This window comes from Xiphias gladius, chromosome 18 (genome assembly GCF_016859285.1).
Source record: "Xiphias gladius isolate SHS-SW01 ecotype Sanya breed wild chromosome 18, ASM1685928v1, whole genome shotgun sequence".
Taxonomy (NCBI): Eukaryota; Metazoa; Chordata; class Actinopteri; order Istiophoriformes; family Xiphiidae; genus Xiphias; species Xiphias gladius.
In genome coordinates, this window is record NC_053417.1 from 15,674,770 (window position 1) to 15,687,277 (window position 12,508).

Consider the following 12,508-nt stretch of genomic DNA (forward strand, 5'->3'; position numbering starts at 1 on the left):
CATAACATCTATATTCCCTACCCTTTTTTTTGTGTTGAAATACCCACCCACAGCCAGCTCATTGGATGCTTGTAATGATTGATTGAATTCGGTCCAATCAGAACTCAATTATTGATGACGACAGACTGCAGCGGGAACTACTGCCCAATCACAGTGTGAAAGAGGTGTATCTGTAACTATTTATTGTACCGTTCCGAAGCAGGCTGGGCTCGTCTGACGCAGATCATCTCTCTCCGGGCAGTTCAGAAGGAGTCTTCAAGGATTTAGCCTCAAGATGTCGAAAGATGTGAGTATGACAATCTGAGAACCTGTTATGCGGTGTTTCCTGCAGATTTAGTGTCCTAAAACGTACGTTATTAGAAGCCATTAAGGACACTCAATGCAGACAGCGTTTTCTTCCGAGCTGCAGCTGCTATCAAGCATTGTAAAGCCGCCATTTTATAGCAGCTGGGCCTCGTGGCCTATTGTTCATGTAGTTAGCTATGTACGTATATAGGAATATCGCTAAACGTGTATCGTCCTTAATTATACACAAAGGGCGAAATCACTGCATTAATAGATGCATGCGTTAACTGTCTGTATATAATTTGTAGCTAAAAAGATTCAACATCATCTGACCGGGCTGCTAACGTTAATGGCGGCGACGTCTCCTTCTTCCACCCTGTCCCAAATTGTGTTACATGACGCAGGGTTGGATTGATGAACGATTGGTGCGCTGTTACTCCTGGAGCTGTTTTGATACGAACGTAGTTGTTGCTGAAATGGCACACCGTGCTTCCTTTGAATACTGGTGACTGTACTCTGATGGTAGTGTCTTTTGTCCATTCCCCAGGTCCCACGTGAGCCAGAGCAGCTCCGCAAGCTGTTCATCGGAGGTTTGAGCTTCGAGACAACAGACGAGAGCCTGCGGGCTCATTTTGAGCAATGGGGGAGCCTTACAGATTGCGTGGTAAGTGGGATTTATTCAGAGCTGTACTAAGCACTCGCTCAAAAGCGACTATTTTGATGAGTGGTATAGCCATCTTTCGAGCAAATATCGTCGAGCATTTACTCTTTTGTTGGTTGGTGTTTTGGTTTGTTTTTGTTTTTTGTTTTTGTTTGTTTTTGTTTTTTTTAAATAGCCTCTTAAATTCGACAGTTTTTTCTTTTGTCACATGGCGGTTTATTAAATCTTTTGGGGGTTGGACTTCTGGACAAGCAAATTGAGCACCTTTTTTAAAATGTAACTATGGGAGCTTCTGGATAATGCTCAGTTTTTATTGAAATTGTTTGAGGGGAGGTGTTGACTCAACTGTGCGATCATTTTGGATGTAGGTTTTGATGCCATTGAACTGTATTGCATTAAATTGAGGTGTTTTGGTATTTAGCCTACCCTCAGTGATATAAATGGGATGGCAAAATATTAGGAACACAGGTCCTCTTTATAGCGCAATACGATTGAACGCGATAACCTGCATCCTCTAAATTGACCATAAAGTTGATTTAACACTTCTGTCATGAGGTTTCAAAAAAACTGAACATTACTGCATGAAGGTAGTATTAATGCAGAACTGCTGTATTAGCTACGTGTGCCCAATAAAACTGCCAAATTAGTGTGTACAAGTTTGTGGGTAAGACAGAGAATAATTGAAACTTCTCTTTTTAGGTCATGAGGGATCCCAACAGTAAGAGATCCAGGGGCTTTGGCTTTGTTACATACTCATCAGTACAAGAAGTTGATGCTGCCATGAGTGCTCGCCCCCATAAGGTCGACGGAAGAGTGGTAGAGCCTAAACGCGCTGTTTCCAGGGAGGTATGCTAAACTGGATATGCTATACTATACAATACTTTTTGTAAATTTTATTTGCATATAAAGTAAGAGAACACACAGTTACAGTAACTAATGTCTTTTTGAACCCAGGACTCAAACCGGCCAGGTGCCCATGTAACAGTCAAAAAGATCTTTGTTGGAGGCATCAAGGAAGATACAGAGGAGTCGCACCTGCGGGATTACTTCCAGCAGTTTGGTAAAATTGAGGTTATTGATATCATGACTGATCGTAATAGTGGAAAGAAGAGGGGCTTCGCCTTTGTCACCTTTGATGACCACGATTCAGTCGACAGAATTGTCAGTGAGTACAAACAATCTGTTGCTAAATTGTCAAATTTAACAAACTCTGTTTTTACCTGCTACTTAATATATTTTCTATCCCACAGTCCAGAAATACCACACAATAAACTCTCACAACTGTGAAGTGAGGAAGGCCCTTACAAGGCAGGAAATGCAGAGTGCAGGAATGGGGATGAGAGGTAGGCTCTGTTTATGTAATAATCCCAGATTGATATGCAACAAAAACAGTTCACATTTTCACGGTCGGTGTTCCAGAGCTAATGGTGGTTCTGTGGTTTAGGTCGCAACAGTGGCGGAAGGCCCTATGACTATGACAGAGGCTTCAATCAGGGTAAGAATTGTTCGTTACTAGGATGACATAATTTGTACAAGTTATAGTGATGTCTGAAAGCTAACTTTGCACGTTTGCTTCTTTTTAGGTGGCAGGGGTCGATATGGAGATGGCCCTTACAATTGCAATGGAGGTGATGGTGGTAAGTAGGGAATTTTCAGGCTTTGAGTCAGAATTTTTGCTGCTGAAGCTTGGCAATGTACTCAAAGCTTGTTTATGTTGAAGGCTATGGAGGTGGTCCTAGCGGACCTGGTGGATATAATAATGGTGGCAACCGTGGTTATAACCAAGGTTACAACCAAGGTGGAGGCGGAGGCTATGGAGGAAACGGTTATGACAGCAACGGTTATGGTAAGGATTTTTGGATCAACTTTACTTTAATGTTTTGGTGATTGAGATGTGGGTAACTAAATTGCACATTATCTGTTCATAGGCAACTGTGGTGGTGGAGGCGGTGGTGGAGGCGGCGGCGGTAACTACAATAACATGGGCCACTACGACCCCCAGGCCTCTAACTTTGGCCCAATGAAGAACAACTTTGGTGGCGGCGGCGGTGGTGGCAGGAACTTTGGTAAGGGTCTGTTGATGGACAGCAGATACATAAATGTGTGCAGTCACTCTTCTTAGCACATGCAAACTGAGTGGGTTTATTTTTTTTGCTTTGCGTTGCGTCCAGGTGGCTATGGAGGTGGTTCAAATAATGGTGGATATGGCCGTCCAGGACGATTTTGAAATGTGAAGTGGTAAGAACTAGGCACACACTGTTAATTTTGTATCATAACACCAGAGTTTGTACAGAGTTTGTAGTTGCAGGGAATCGTTAAGTGCAGATTACCATTGAAAGAAAAAAATCACTCAGGACATACAAAGTCAGTGCACGGTTAACAATGTTGTTCCATATTGTTCAACAGGACTGAGTACTTAGGAGAGGAGAGCAAGGAGAGGAGAGGAAGCGAAGTGACAGGGCAGCTGCAGGTTTACCTCCTAAATCTGCTCAGCCAAACAGTTGTGGCAGGTTACAGCTGCTGCAAGAAGAGATGTACAGTAGATAAAATCATGGAGGGTCTTCATTTAAACGTTTTTTTTTTTTCATCAAAATGTGTTTCTGGAAAGCAAGCATTCCTGAGGTTTTATGTAGATTTTTCTTTAAGTCTGGTTTTTATTTGTAACTGCATCAAATCAAGCTGAAATAAACCATCTTTCAGTTTTTTTTAAAAAGTCTTCTTAGCCTCTTCAGTGGTCTGGGAAAGGGAGGGTTCACTATTAGATGCTGCACGAAGCGTGAGAGTGTGTGTGTGTGTTTGGGGGTGTCTTATTTTACATATCGTGAGCAGTCTGGAAAGGCCCATTTCCTTGAGACATGCAAAATGCCCTACACTAGTCACGACATACTCCATGAGTCATAAGTCAACGCATTTAAAATGCCAATACAATACTACGGGTTGAGGGATGAGAAGTGGTGTGCAAATACAATCATCATAAAGAGCCCATCACTTGGTACAGACTCTACCCTGAGTTCTGCAAAGATCATCTGGAGGATGCTAGCTTACATGCAAAGTCTTTGAGGCTAGCCATGGAAGCCAGCTGAGGGAGAGAAGTAGCAAAACCATCGCCAGGATCATTGAAGCAGGGGAGAGTGAGAACAGAAGCCTGAGGCTAGCAGGCAGCAGCTACCAAAAGGCTTAAATGCTGTCTGTAGGTAAGACCAGACTTCTCAACTACTGATAGTATATCTTGCTTTTGTCATGTAGCTGGTAGAGTTGTCTAGCCCAATAATGACGTAACATTTTTTTGTGCAAACCAGTTTTATTATGACTTACACCATTGACTGGTAAAATTGGCCTCTTAATTGTGCATAGAGGTCCTACAACAATTAGCATGCAGTTAATAGAACAGTTATTTTTTGACAGATTGCATTTTACTTATTTGGTGTTTCTGCTTTCTAGGTATCTACACATGGTCTCCAAAAACCTAATTTCATTTCAATGACAATGGCTCATTTGGGTATGAATCGTTAAAACCTTCATCAAATTTTTTATTTATTTATTTTTTTAAATTTTGTAATCTAACCTGATTCTGTTCTTTTCATTACACAGGTTTACTTGAACAATCATGCTGGTGCTGAAGACTTTTTACCTTTTTAACTGCTGTGCAGTGGGTTTTTAATGTTTTTTGTCTTTTTTTTTAAAATAAAGTATTTTTTACAAAGTACTCTGGTTTCAGTCAATTTTAAGAATATTAAGTGACCATTGATTCATGTGTTGCAAGTTTTACATATGAGGGTTTAGCCAAAACCACATGAACTGAATTTGTAACTTCCAGCTAGTTGATGTACTTTCAGTTGGCACAATCAGACAGTATACCTGCAGGAGTATAAACAAATAGTGAGACTCTTAGCATTGTTCTCTTTTTTTCATAGTTGTGTGAGGTACCAGATAAATTTTACCATCGGGTGTCTGTTGCAGGGCGTATTCATCTATTGAGTATGGCTGTCCATCCTCATCCCGTAAGTGAGAGAATACTTCTGCATAGAGGTCTGTAAGGCGACATTTAATGAACGCCAAGCTGCGTTGAAACTCGAGCCTTTCCTGTGCCAGGTGCTCTCTCTGGGACTGCAGCTGGTTCAGTTCTTGTTCAAGGTGAATTATGCTCTCAAGCTTCCTCTTCCTGCAGTTCTGAGCTGCCACCTTGTTCTTCCCTCTCCTCCTAATGTCCCTGACCAGTGCTAGCTGAGTATCTGTCAGAGTATACTGTGTCAGAAGCTCATTGAAGTCATCTACGGGTAGATTGATGATCTTATCCATGGGGAAGGGAATCTTCAGAGCCACTGCCCGCCGCTCGTCTCTGCTCAGTGGAGCAGGAGTGGAGGGGCTTCCTTGTGTTTTTGTATACGAGTTATGTTGTGCGCACCCTCTGCTGGACAGTCCAGAGTCATTGTACAAGTCATTCAGAACAGCAGCCTGGCCCTGCTCTTTCACTGACTGCAGAGTCAGAGCATTAGGTTGTGTATGAGAAAAAGTTGGTTGGGATGAAAAATAAGACGGATGTGAACCTGCATGTAAATATGATTGAGATTGACTCTGGTAGTCCATTGGGTAATGGATGTGGGCTCTTCTGGCATGCTCAGTCATGCTGTCTGGTTCATCACTATATGCCATGCCTATGTCTACATTCTGGTAACCTGGTGCACCACCAACAGGATTATCGGGGGAAGCCAGTGGTGGACTAGAACCCAGAGACAGACCAGAGTCTGACTCCAGGTCATCAGCTGAGCGAACATGTGAACTTTGTCCATGTGTAGTCCACAGCATGTGCCGACTTAGACCCTGAGAGAAACAGGCATTGGCTCTCCTGTGCCCTTGACTGGTACCTGACATGTTCATCTGTTCCCTAAGAGCCATGAGCGAGGGCTGTGCTTGAGAAGAGATGGGGAGCATTCTCTGATTGAGCTGAGATTCAGAGTGTCCGTACACGGCCTCTGCGTTGCTGCCTAGACGATGACAGACAGGCATCTCTTCAGAGTAACATCCATTGTAAGTGTCAGCAGTGCTGAGGTCACAAGCAGCAGGAGTACGCTCAGAATGAGACTGAGCCATCCCATACCCTCCCATAGGGACCATGGGCTCCATGGTTTGGTACTGTGTTGTTTCATAGGAGACTTCACTAGGGACTTCAAACTCCTGTAACAAAAACAAAAGGGACTCAACTAGTTTTGACTGACAGATATTTACATATTAGTCACTTCAACAGAAACAAAATTATTGAAGACACGTAATGAAGTCACAAGGCCTCTGAGTTAATTACGAGGACAGTGTATTTTTCACAACTAATCTGGTTTGCCAAAGAGCACAGTTTGCCCCCAGTTCAGCATGCCACCCCATAGCCTATGCGAGGCTCTCATAGATGTGATCAGGTTTCATCTAGAAACAGATGGCTATTGTGCGGTGCAGGGGGCCGCTAGCAACATACAGCACATGCCCCTCTGACAATTTCTCCATCCTGCAATTACTCAATAGGCCATTGTTGTCCATATCACCTGAATATGTATTAGTTTTTCAACAGTAACCATCACATGAAAATTGATAAATAAGTATCCATTCCACTGGAATGATCCAAACATAATTTTTTATTTATGAACTACATTTCTATTTGTTGTGTTTCATACTTTATGTTCAATGTGACACTATAAATAATATGCCTTTTTCACTCATTAAATTAAGTGATAAAATATGTTTATATCGGCTTAGGTCGCTATAGACCTTGGGGAGTTCGTGACCCAGAAAAGCACAAAAATTTACATTTTATAAGTCATCCTCATGCATTTGTTAAAAACAATTAAACCTGTGCCTCCATGATAAGTAGACATGAGTTATTGTGATAAGACGACATTTCGTGTAATATCTCGCTTTCAATGATTTTTTTTTTTTGAACTGTTCTTTTTCATGGGCAGAATTACTGTACAACATATATCTTTAATTTAAAAAAAAACAAGAATTTGGTTCACAAGTTTTAATTTATTGTGTTTTCTGAGATCCAAACAGGGTCAAAACTATTCATACAGGGTCAAAAATATACATACGCCCACAGATTATTAATTCAGTGGTGCTGAAATTTCTAAAATGTCTTTTAACTTTGCAAGGCCATGGCTTCCTAGTTTACTGTTAATGGTCATTATTGATTACAGCTGGCAGCTTCTATGTGCCCAGATAAAAAGGGTTTGTTGGACAGCACTCATTGGATTGAACAACACACTGTACAATAGGAAAGTCCAAGGAGCTCAATGCAGCTCCAAGAAGGCAGATTGTAGATTTACACAAGTCAGGAGTGTCTCTTGAGAGAGCTGAATGGAAACTGGTTGGGATGGTGAGGAACCACCCAGGCACAGGCCTGCCATTAACCGGAAGCTGCTGAAACACCAGTGTCACTTTCTACAGTCAAGTGAATTTTACATCGCAATGAACTGAGAGACTGCCGTCCAAGAAAAAAGCCCCTGTTCCAGAATTGACACCTTCAAGCTAGACTAAAGTTTGCCGCTGACCACATGGACAAACAAAAAGCCCTCCATGAGGAAAGTGTTTCGTCAGATATGACAAAGATTGAGTTGTTTGGCCACAATGACGAGAGGTAGGTTTGGAGGAGTAAAGGTGAGGCATTCAATCCCAAGAAAACTGTACCAACTGTTAAGCGTGGTAGTGGTACCATCATGGTCAGGGGCTGTTCTGCTGCCAGTGGAACTGGTACATTCCACAAAAAGTGAATGAAGCAAGGAGGACTACCTCAGAATTCTTCAGCATAACCTCAAACCATTAGCTAGATGGTTGAAACTTGGACACAACTGGGTCTTCCAAGAGGACAATGAGTCCTGACCTCAACCCAATAAAAAATATATGGACTTCGCTTAAAAGCAGGGGCCATGCCAGGAAACCAGCAAATTTAATTTATCTCTATCAATTCTGCCAAGAAGGGTCAAATATCCAACCAGAATTCTGCCAGAGGCTTGCTGATGGCTACCAAAATCATCTGGTCAAGGTGCAACTTGCTAAGGGGACATTCAACCAAATATTAGTTGTGCTGTATGTATAATTTTGACCCTGTGTTGATTTCAGAAAACCCCAAATAAATTAAAACTTGTGAACCAAATTATTGTTTTTTTTCTATTAAAAGTGTTGTACTCATATTGCGCCCCAGAAATAGAACAGTTCAAAGAAATTATTGAAGGCCCAGTATTGCAATGACATTCATGTCCATGATGAGTGTATGTAACTCTGACAATAACTCTACAGTGATTGGCATATGTTGAATAAAACTTAAAAAATAAAGTAACATTTTTGCAATAAAAAGGCTGACCTTTTCAGTAACCCTTACTGCATCAGTTCTTAAAAATTACCTGCAACTCTGAGATGGCCATCAGCTCCTGCCAAGCCACATCCATCTCTGTGTCCTGAGGAGCTCCATGAGTCCTGGCTCCAGGGAAATTAGCTGGCACGGACACTCCCCCCCGCAGCCTGCCTGGAGTAGCTAATACCTTGTAACAGAAAAGAAAATGATTTTTGGTAAAAACCTCATTCATACTTCTATTTTAGGCTTGATTGTGTATTGTGGTTTCCCACTTCTTAGACAAACCTACCTCACAGGTTCTCCTCAGTGGGAGAACATAGTTGGCTGTTGAACACATTCAGGACAGGCTCTTGCTGCAAAATATCAACCTGGTGGAGACACAAAACGGCGAGTTACTACACCTACCCAGCCTATACACTTTGACATACCAGGAAGAAGAAGTATAAGTAAATAAACATTCAATTAGGCTAAGTATCTGTGAACCATTAAGTCAAAGCATGCCGTCAGACACACATTTCTACTATATACAGTACATTACATATCTGTAGTCCTGCTGGAGCTAAATAAATGACTGTTTGGGTGTTGTGTAAGTTCTTTTGGAATACATGAAGGGTTCAGTTCAGTTGATTTGACTCCTCCCATCAGCTGTCCCAGGGTGCAGCCATGCCAACCCCTGATAAGACAATCTGCGGGAGAACAGCATGCTCTACAAGACAGCCTTGGGCCTGATGGCTGCTGTGGAAAATTCGGTGTATGGCTTACATGTCCGCAAAAATCGTTAGGCTGTTTTGGCTAAGCTAAACAGTACTGTAGTTCTAGCATCAGAATTCAAGGTTTTCAGTACATAAATTAAACGGTGACTTAAACAACAACAGGGATATGGACGCCGAATGAGTTTTGAATTGGTCCACTTGTCTCAAAACATGTATGCTTACATACTGTATGTATACACTATATAACTATATCATATGTCTATATGTCAGTGCATATATAAACATGTACATCTGCAGTTGTAGCACGTAGTTTAGTTGTTTTAACCTAAATTTCAAAGCCTACGCTGGGATGGGGCAAAAAAAATTACCTTCAGCTATAGACGCCCTATACTCAGACATTTGTTGCATTACTTCCCCTTATGTAACAATGTTTATCTGCGTTAATTAAAGTAATAAATAAATAAATGGTCAGAGTCTTCATACACTTCGCTGTTGTCTTGTCTCTAGGCTATAATAACAATTTTATTCTCAACCATTACAGTGGACATGTCACTGAAATAATTTGCATATTTCATTCCATAGCTTTTGAACAAGCAAGAGTCTTCCCATCAATAAATGCAAAAAGTGATGTCATGAAGCGGGAGCCTCCGGCTACTCCGCTGACAATAATACAGAAACTACTACTTTACTTTGTGGTAAAGACAAGGACTACAGTCAGTGTCTGGGAGTGGTTGAAGACACATTTGAAGTTAGAATTATTCCAAATAAAAAAATTAAAATGTTGACAAAAAAGATATTACAGTCAGAGTAGTTAGACTGGAGTACCAACAACAGGCTGTGTCTCACTGAAGCGTCACAGATGACAAATTACAGCTCTATGGGTGTAGCCTCTGAAGAGACTTTGATGGTTTGCCTCAATTAAATTGTCTCAAATTTGGGTGAGGGGGGGGCACTTGCGAAATTTGGTAAAATCCGGTATAATATTCAAATGTCATCCATGAGCAGATATGTTTCCACCTCCTTTTTAAAATTTTTAACTACACTTCAAATTTCCTCTCACTGGATTGTGTGCATTAAAAGCATAATATTGATAATTATTTCAGTTGAAGGCTATTTGGTATCACCTGCCACATGTGAATTATTTTGTCTTGTTTAAAGGTTCTGAAACAGGCAGTTATAACTATTATATCCAGCTATAACCGGTGTCATGTTGGTGGTTAGTTTTTTTTAAGGCCATTTCCTTTACTGTAAAAAATCATAATTCACTGTCACCAATAAAAACTCTATTCATTCGTAACGGTTCATTTAGGTAAATAAAGAAGTTGTCAAAACAGTAAGTCAAATTAAGTCAGCGAGATTGATTTTAAAATAAATAAAATTTAATTTGTGAAAACCTATTTTTGGAAATTAAGAAGGAAATCTATGTTAATACTTAAAGTCTCTATTTTGCGACTTAAATGAAGAGAAGTTTCAGCAACAGTAAATTACACTGTTCAATAGTTTTGCTTTGTTACATGATGATGTGTAATGTCATACTAACTGAGAAGTTACATTTACATAAATATAATGGAATAAAGATTTAATTTAAGTGGGAAAGTCATAACCTCTCAGCAGTCTGTAGTCTTGCAATAGAAAGAGAAGATCTGACAAATCAGTAGAAGGAAGATGTGAGTAAACATACCTGAGCAACATTCTCTGAGTCTTCCACAGGTGATGAGAAAAAAAAACAAAAAAAAACTTCACAATGTGAAGCACAATCCTGGTGGTAAGAGTAAAAGCAGATTCTATTCTTTTTAACATGTGATGTGCTGTTGCTTACTTTTAACAGATCACAAGAAGTAAAACACACGAGGCCTCTTGCTCTATCTCTTATTCAACTGTCTGTCTCTCTCTGTTCAGCTACACATACAGCCACCGGCATAAATGGGATGGCTCTGTGCAGACAAACGCAACCTTCCTGTAAAGCACCCACACCACAATTTTTTGCACTCTAGTATCCTTAATAGCACACTTACACCCCGGCCTCCAAATTTCCCTTGTGCCCACATGACAAACCACAAACCAACAGTTTGGCAAACACCACGGCAATCATTCTGTCAGTCTACAGTGAAGTAGGTAGATGTTTACAAATAAAACAAAAAGACCGTAAGCAATTTTGATTCTAATTATGAAATGACAATACACATAAAACAAGCAGGTTAAAGAACTAAAATTGAGTGAAAACTAGCCAGATGGTTGTTTCTGTCCTGGCCAAACCGTACAAGAACTGTGTCCTTTTAAATCCTCCCAAACGAAAGGTATGAGGAGTGTGATGTGGAGCACCTGGAGTCAGAGCCAGCGTTGCAGTGCAAGCAGGGGTGGGTTGAAGGCTGGATTGAGACTTAGTTTAGTAGAAATGGAATGTACTCCCTCCGACAGGTAAGAAAGACTACATTGTTCCTCTATCTGGCAGAGCAACCACCAAGGGAGAGAGAGGAGCAGGGGGGAGGATGGAGGGGAGCGTGTCTTACATAGCAAGTGACCATTAAAATCCTTCACAAAAATCCCCTCATTGGCCTAATCTGAAACACTGTGAACCGCAAACTCAAAAAACAGCCTTATTGTGCACCAGCTTTCATATAGTTTCATGCAGATTTCATTTATAAAAGCTTTTGTTGATGATAGCAGAAATCACTGAATGGACACTGAATGGAAATATTTATCTGTTAATTCAGCTTCTGTGAGTGCAACATATGTTATGGCCCTGTATATATTTAAAATAATCCCTGCAAAGTCATTGTAAAATAAGCAGATTTAAATGCACGTAAAGTTGCCTGTATATAAGTGAACTGTGGTCCATTTTCTGATAACTAAAAAAGTCTGCGATCATTTGCACAGCTGCAGTGTGCAACAAATGCATGCAGCGTATTCAAATAATGGAACTACATAGAATTTCTTTTTCTCAGATATGCAAAAACAGATGTCACAATCACCTTCCTTTAACTGCAGTGGGTGAATTAATGTTTTCGACACTGTAAAAACAAAAAACAAAATTAATTAGAAAGGCAAAATGAATCTCCAGTAAACAGCAAGCGAATGTACTCCATTTGCCACAAATGTTCTAAATTTAGTACAAATATACACAAAATATATATACACACATTCAGTCAACTGTTTACACAAAATAATTGATTGAAAGTGTTCACCCTCTTTACTAATAACGCACGTAATAAGTTGAATAACCTAAACAATGTACATCTTATTTAGGTTCTTATAATAGCAACCGGAATTGAAATTTATTAAACAGTTATACAGAAAAAAATGTGATGTGGGTTAAATGTTTTTATACAGGGTGCATAAAAACTGAACTAAATGATCTAGGGGATTCACAGCACTATTACACGTACCATTCAAAAGATAAAGCTAGTTTTGACATTTACAAAATTTGGGATTTTTTTTAAGGAGGGTGAACATAAATAAGTTTGGAGTACTTAATGTAAATGTTTGCTCTGAATGCTGACCTGCCTTTTTTAAATT

The 12,508-nt window shown here is 40.2% G+C and overlaps 2 protein-coding genes across 5 annotated transcripts; one reads left to right on the plus strand and one right to left on the minus strand.

The window, feature by feature from the left end:
• Positions 1–157: 157 nt before the first annotated feature.
• Positions 158–4,652, plus strand: hnrnpa1b (heterogeneous nuclear ribonucleoprotein A1b). 2 transcript variants are annotated; one of them, XM_040152156.1, is made up of 13 exons: positions 158–286; positions 833–949; positions 1,646–1,792; positions 1,901–2,111; positions 2,197–2,289; positions 2,391–2,441; positions 2,530–2,583; positions 2,667–2,792; positions 2,875–3,012; positions 3,118–3,184; positions 3,353–4,140; positions 4,388–4,445; positions 4,538–4,652. In XM_040152156.1, exons 1-10 carry the CDS (start codon positions 275–277, stop codon positions 3,171–3,173), a joined length of 1,005 nt encoding a protein of 334 aa, XP_040008090.1. In that variant the 5' UTR covers positions 158–274; the 3' UTR covers positions 3,174–3,184; positions 3,353–4,140; positions 4,388–4,445; positions 4,538–4,652. The 2 variants fall into 2 exon arrangements, with proteins under 2 accessions (XP_040008090.1, XP_040008089.1); XM_040152155.1 differs by lacking the exon at positions 3,353–4,140.
• nfe2 (nuclear factor, erythroid 2) lies at positions 4,257–11,426 on the minus strand. 3 transcript variants are annotated; one of them, XM_040152153.1, is made up of 5 exons: positions 11,315–11,426; positions 10,674–10,693; positions 8,569–8,647; positions 8,329–8,466; positions 4,257–6,121 (listed from the first exon to the last, which is right to left on the minus strand). In XM_040152153.1, the coding sequence occupies exons 3-5, from the start codon at positions 8,614–8,616 to the stop codon at positions 4,835–4,837; spliced, it is 1,473 nt and encodes a 490-aa protein (XP_040008087.1). In that variant the 5' UTR covers positions 8,617–8,647; positions 10,674–10,693; positions 11,315–11,426; the 3' UTR covers positions 4,257–4,834. The 3 variants fall into 3 exon arrangements, with proteins under 3 accessions (XP_040008087.1, XP_040008086.1, XP_040008088.1); XM_040152152.1 differs by having other exon boundaries at positions 10,812–11,425; XM_040152154.1 differs by lacking the exon at positions 10,674–10,693 and having other exon boundaries at positions 11,315–11,419.
• Between the last annotated feature and the right edge of the window lie 1,082 nt (positions 11,427–12,508).

What these genes read in the sequence shown, in the direction of transcription:
- hnrnpa1b (XM_040152156.1), top strand. An exon ending in GGAGCCTTACAGATTGCGTG is followed by an intron (nt 950 to 1,645) that starts GTAAGTGGGATT and finishes TTCTCTTTTTAG; the next exon opens with GTCATGAGGGATCCCAACAG. An exon ending in TTGCAATGGAGGTGATGGTG is followed by an intron (nt 2,584 to 2,666) that starts GTAAGTAGGGAA and finishes TTTATGTTGAAG; the next exon opens with GCTATGGAGGTGGTCCTAGC.
- nfe2 (XM_040152153.1), bottom strand. Translation starts at nt 8,616, where the DNA reads ATGTGTTCAACAGCCAACTATGTTCTCCCACTGAGGAGAACCTGTGAG. An exon ending in CACTGAGGAGAACCTGTGAG is followed by an intron (nt 8,467 to 8,568) that starts GTAGGTTTGTCT and finishes TTCTGTTACAAG; the next exon opens with GTATTAGCTACTCCAGGCAG. An exon ending in TGGCCATCTCAGAGTTGCAG is followed by an intron (nt 6,122 to 8,328) that starts GTAATTTTTAAG and finishes TTTTTGTTACAG; the next exon opens with GAGTTTGAAGTCCCTAGTGA.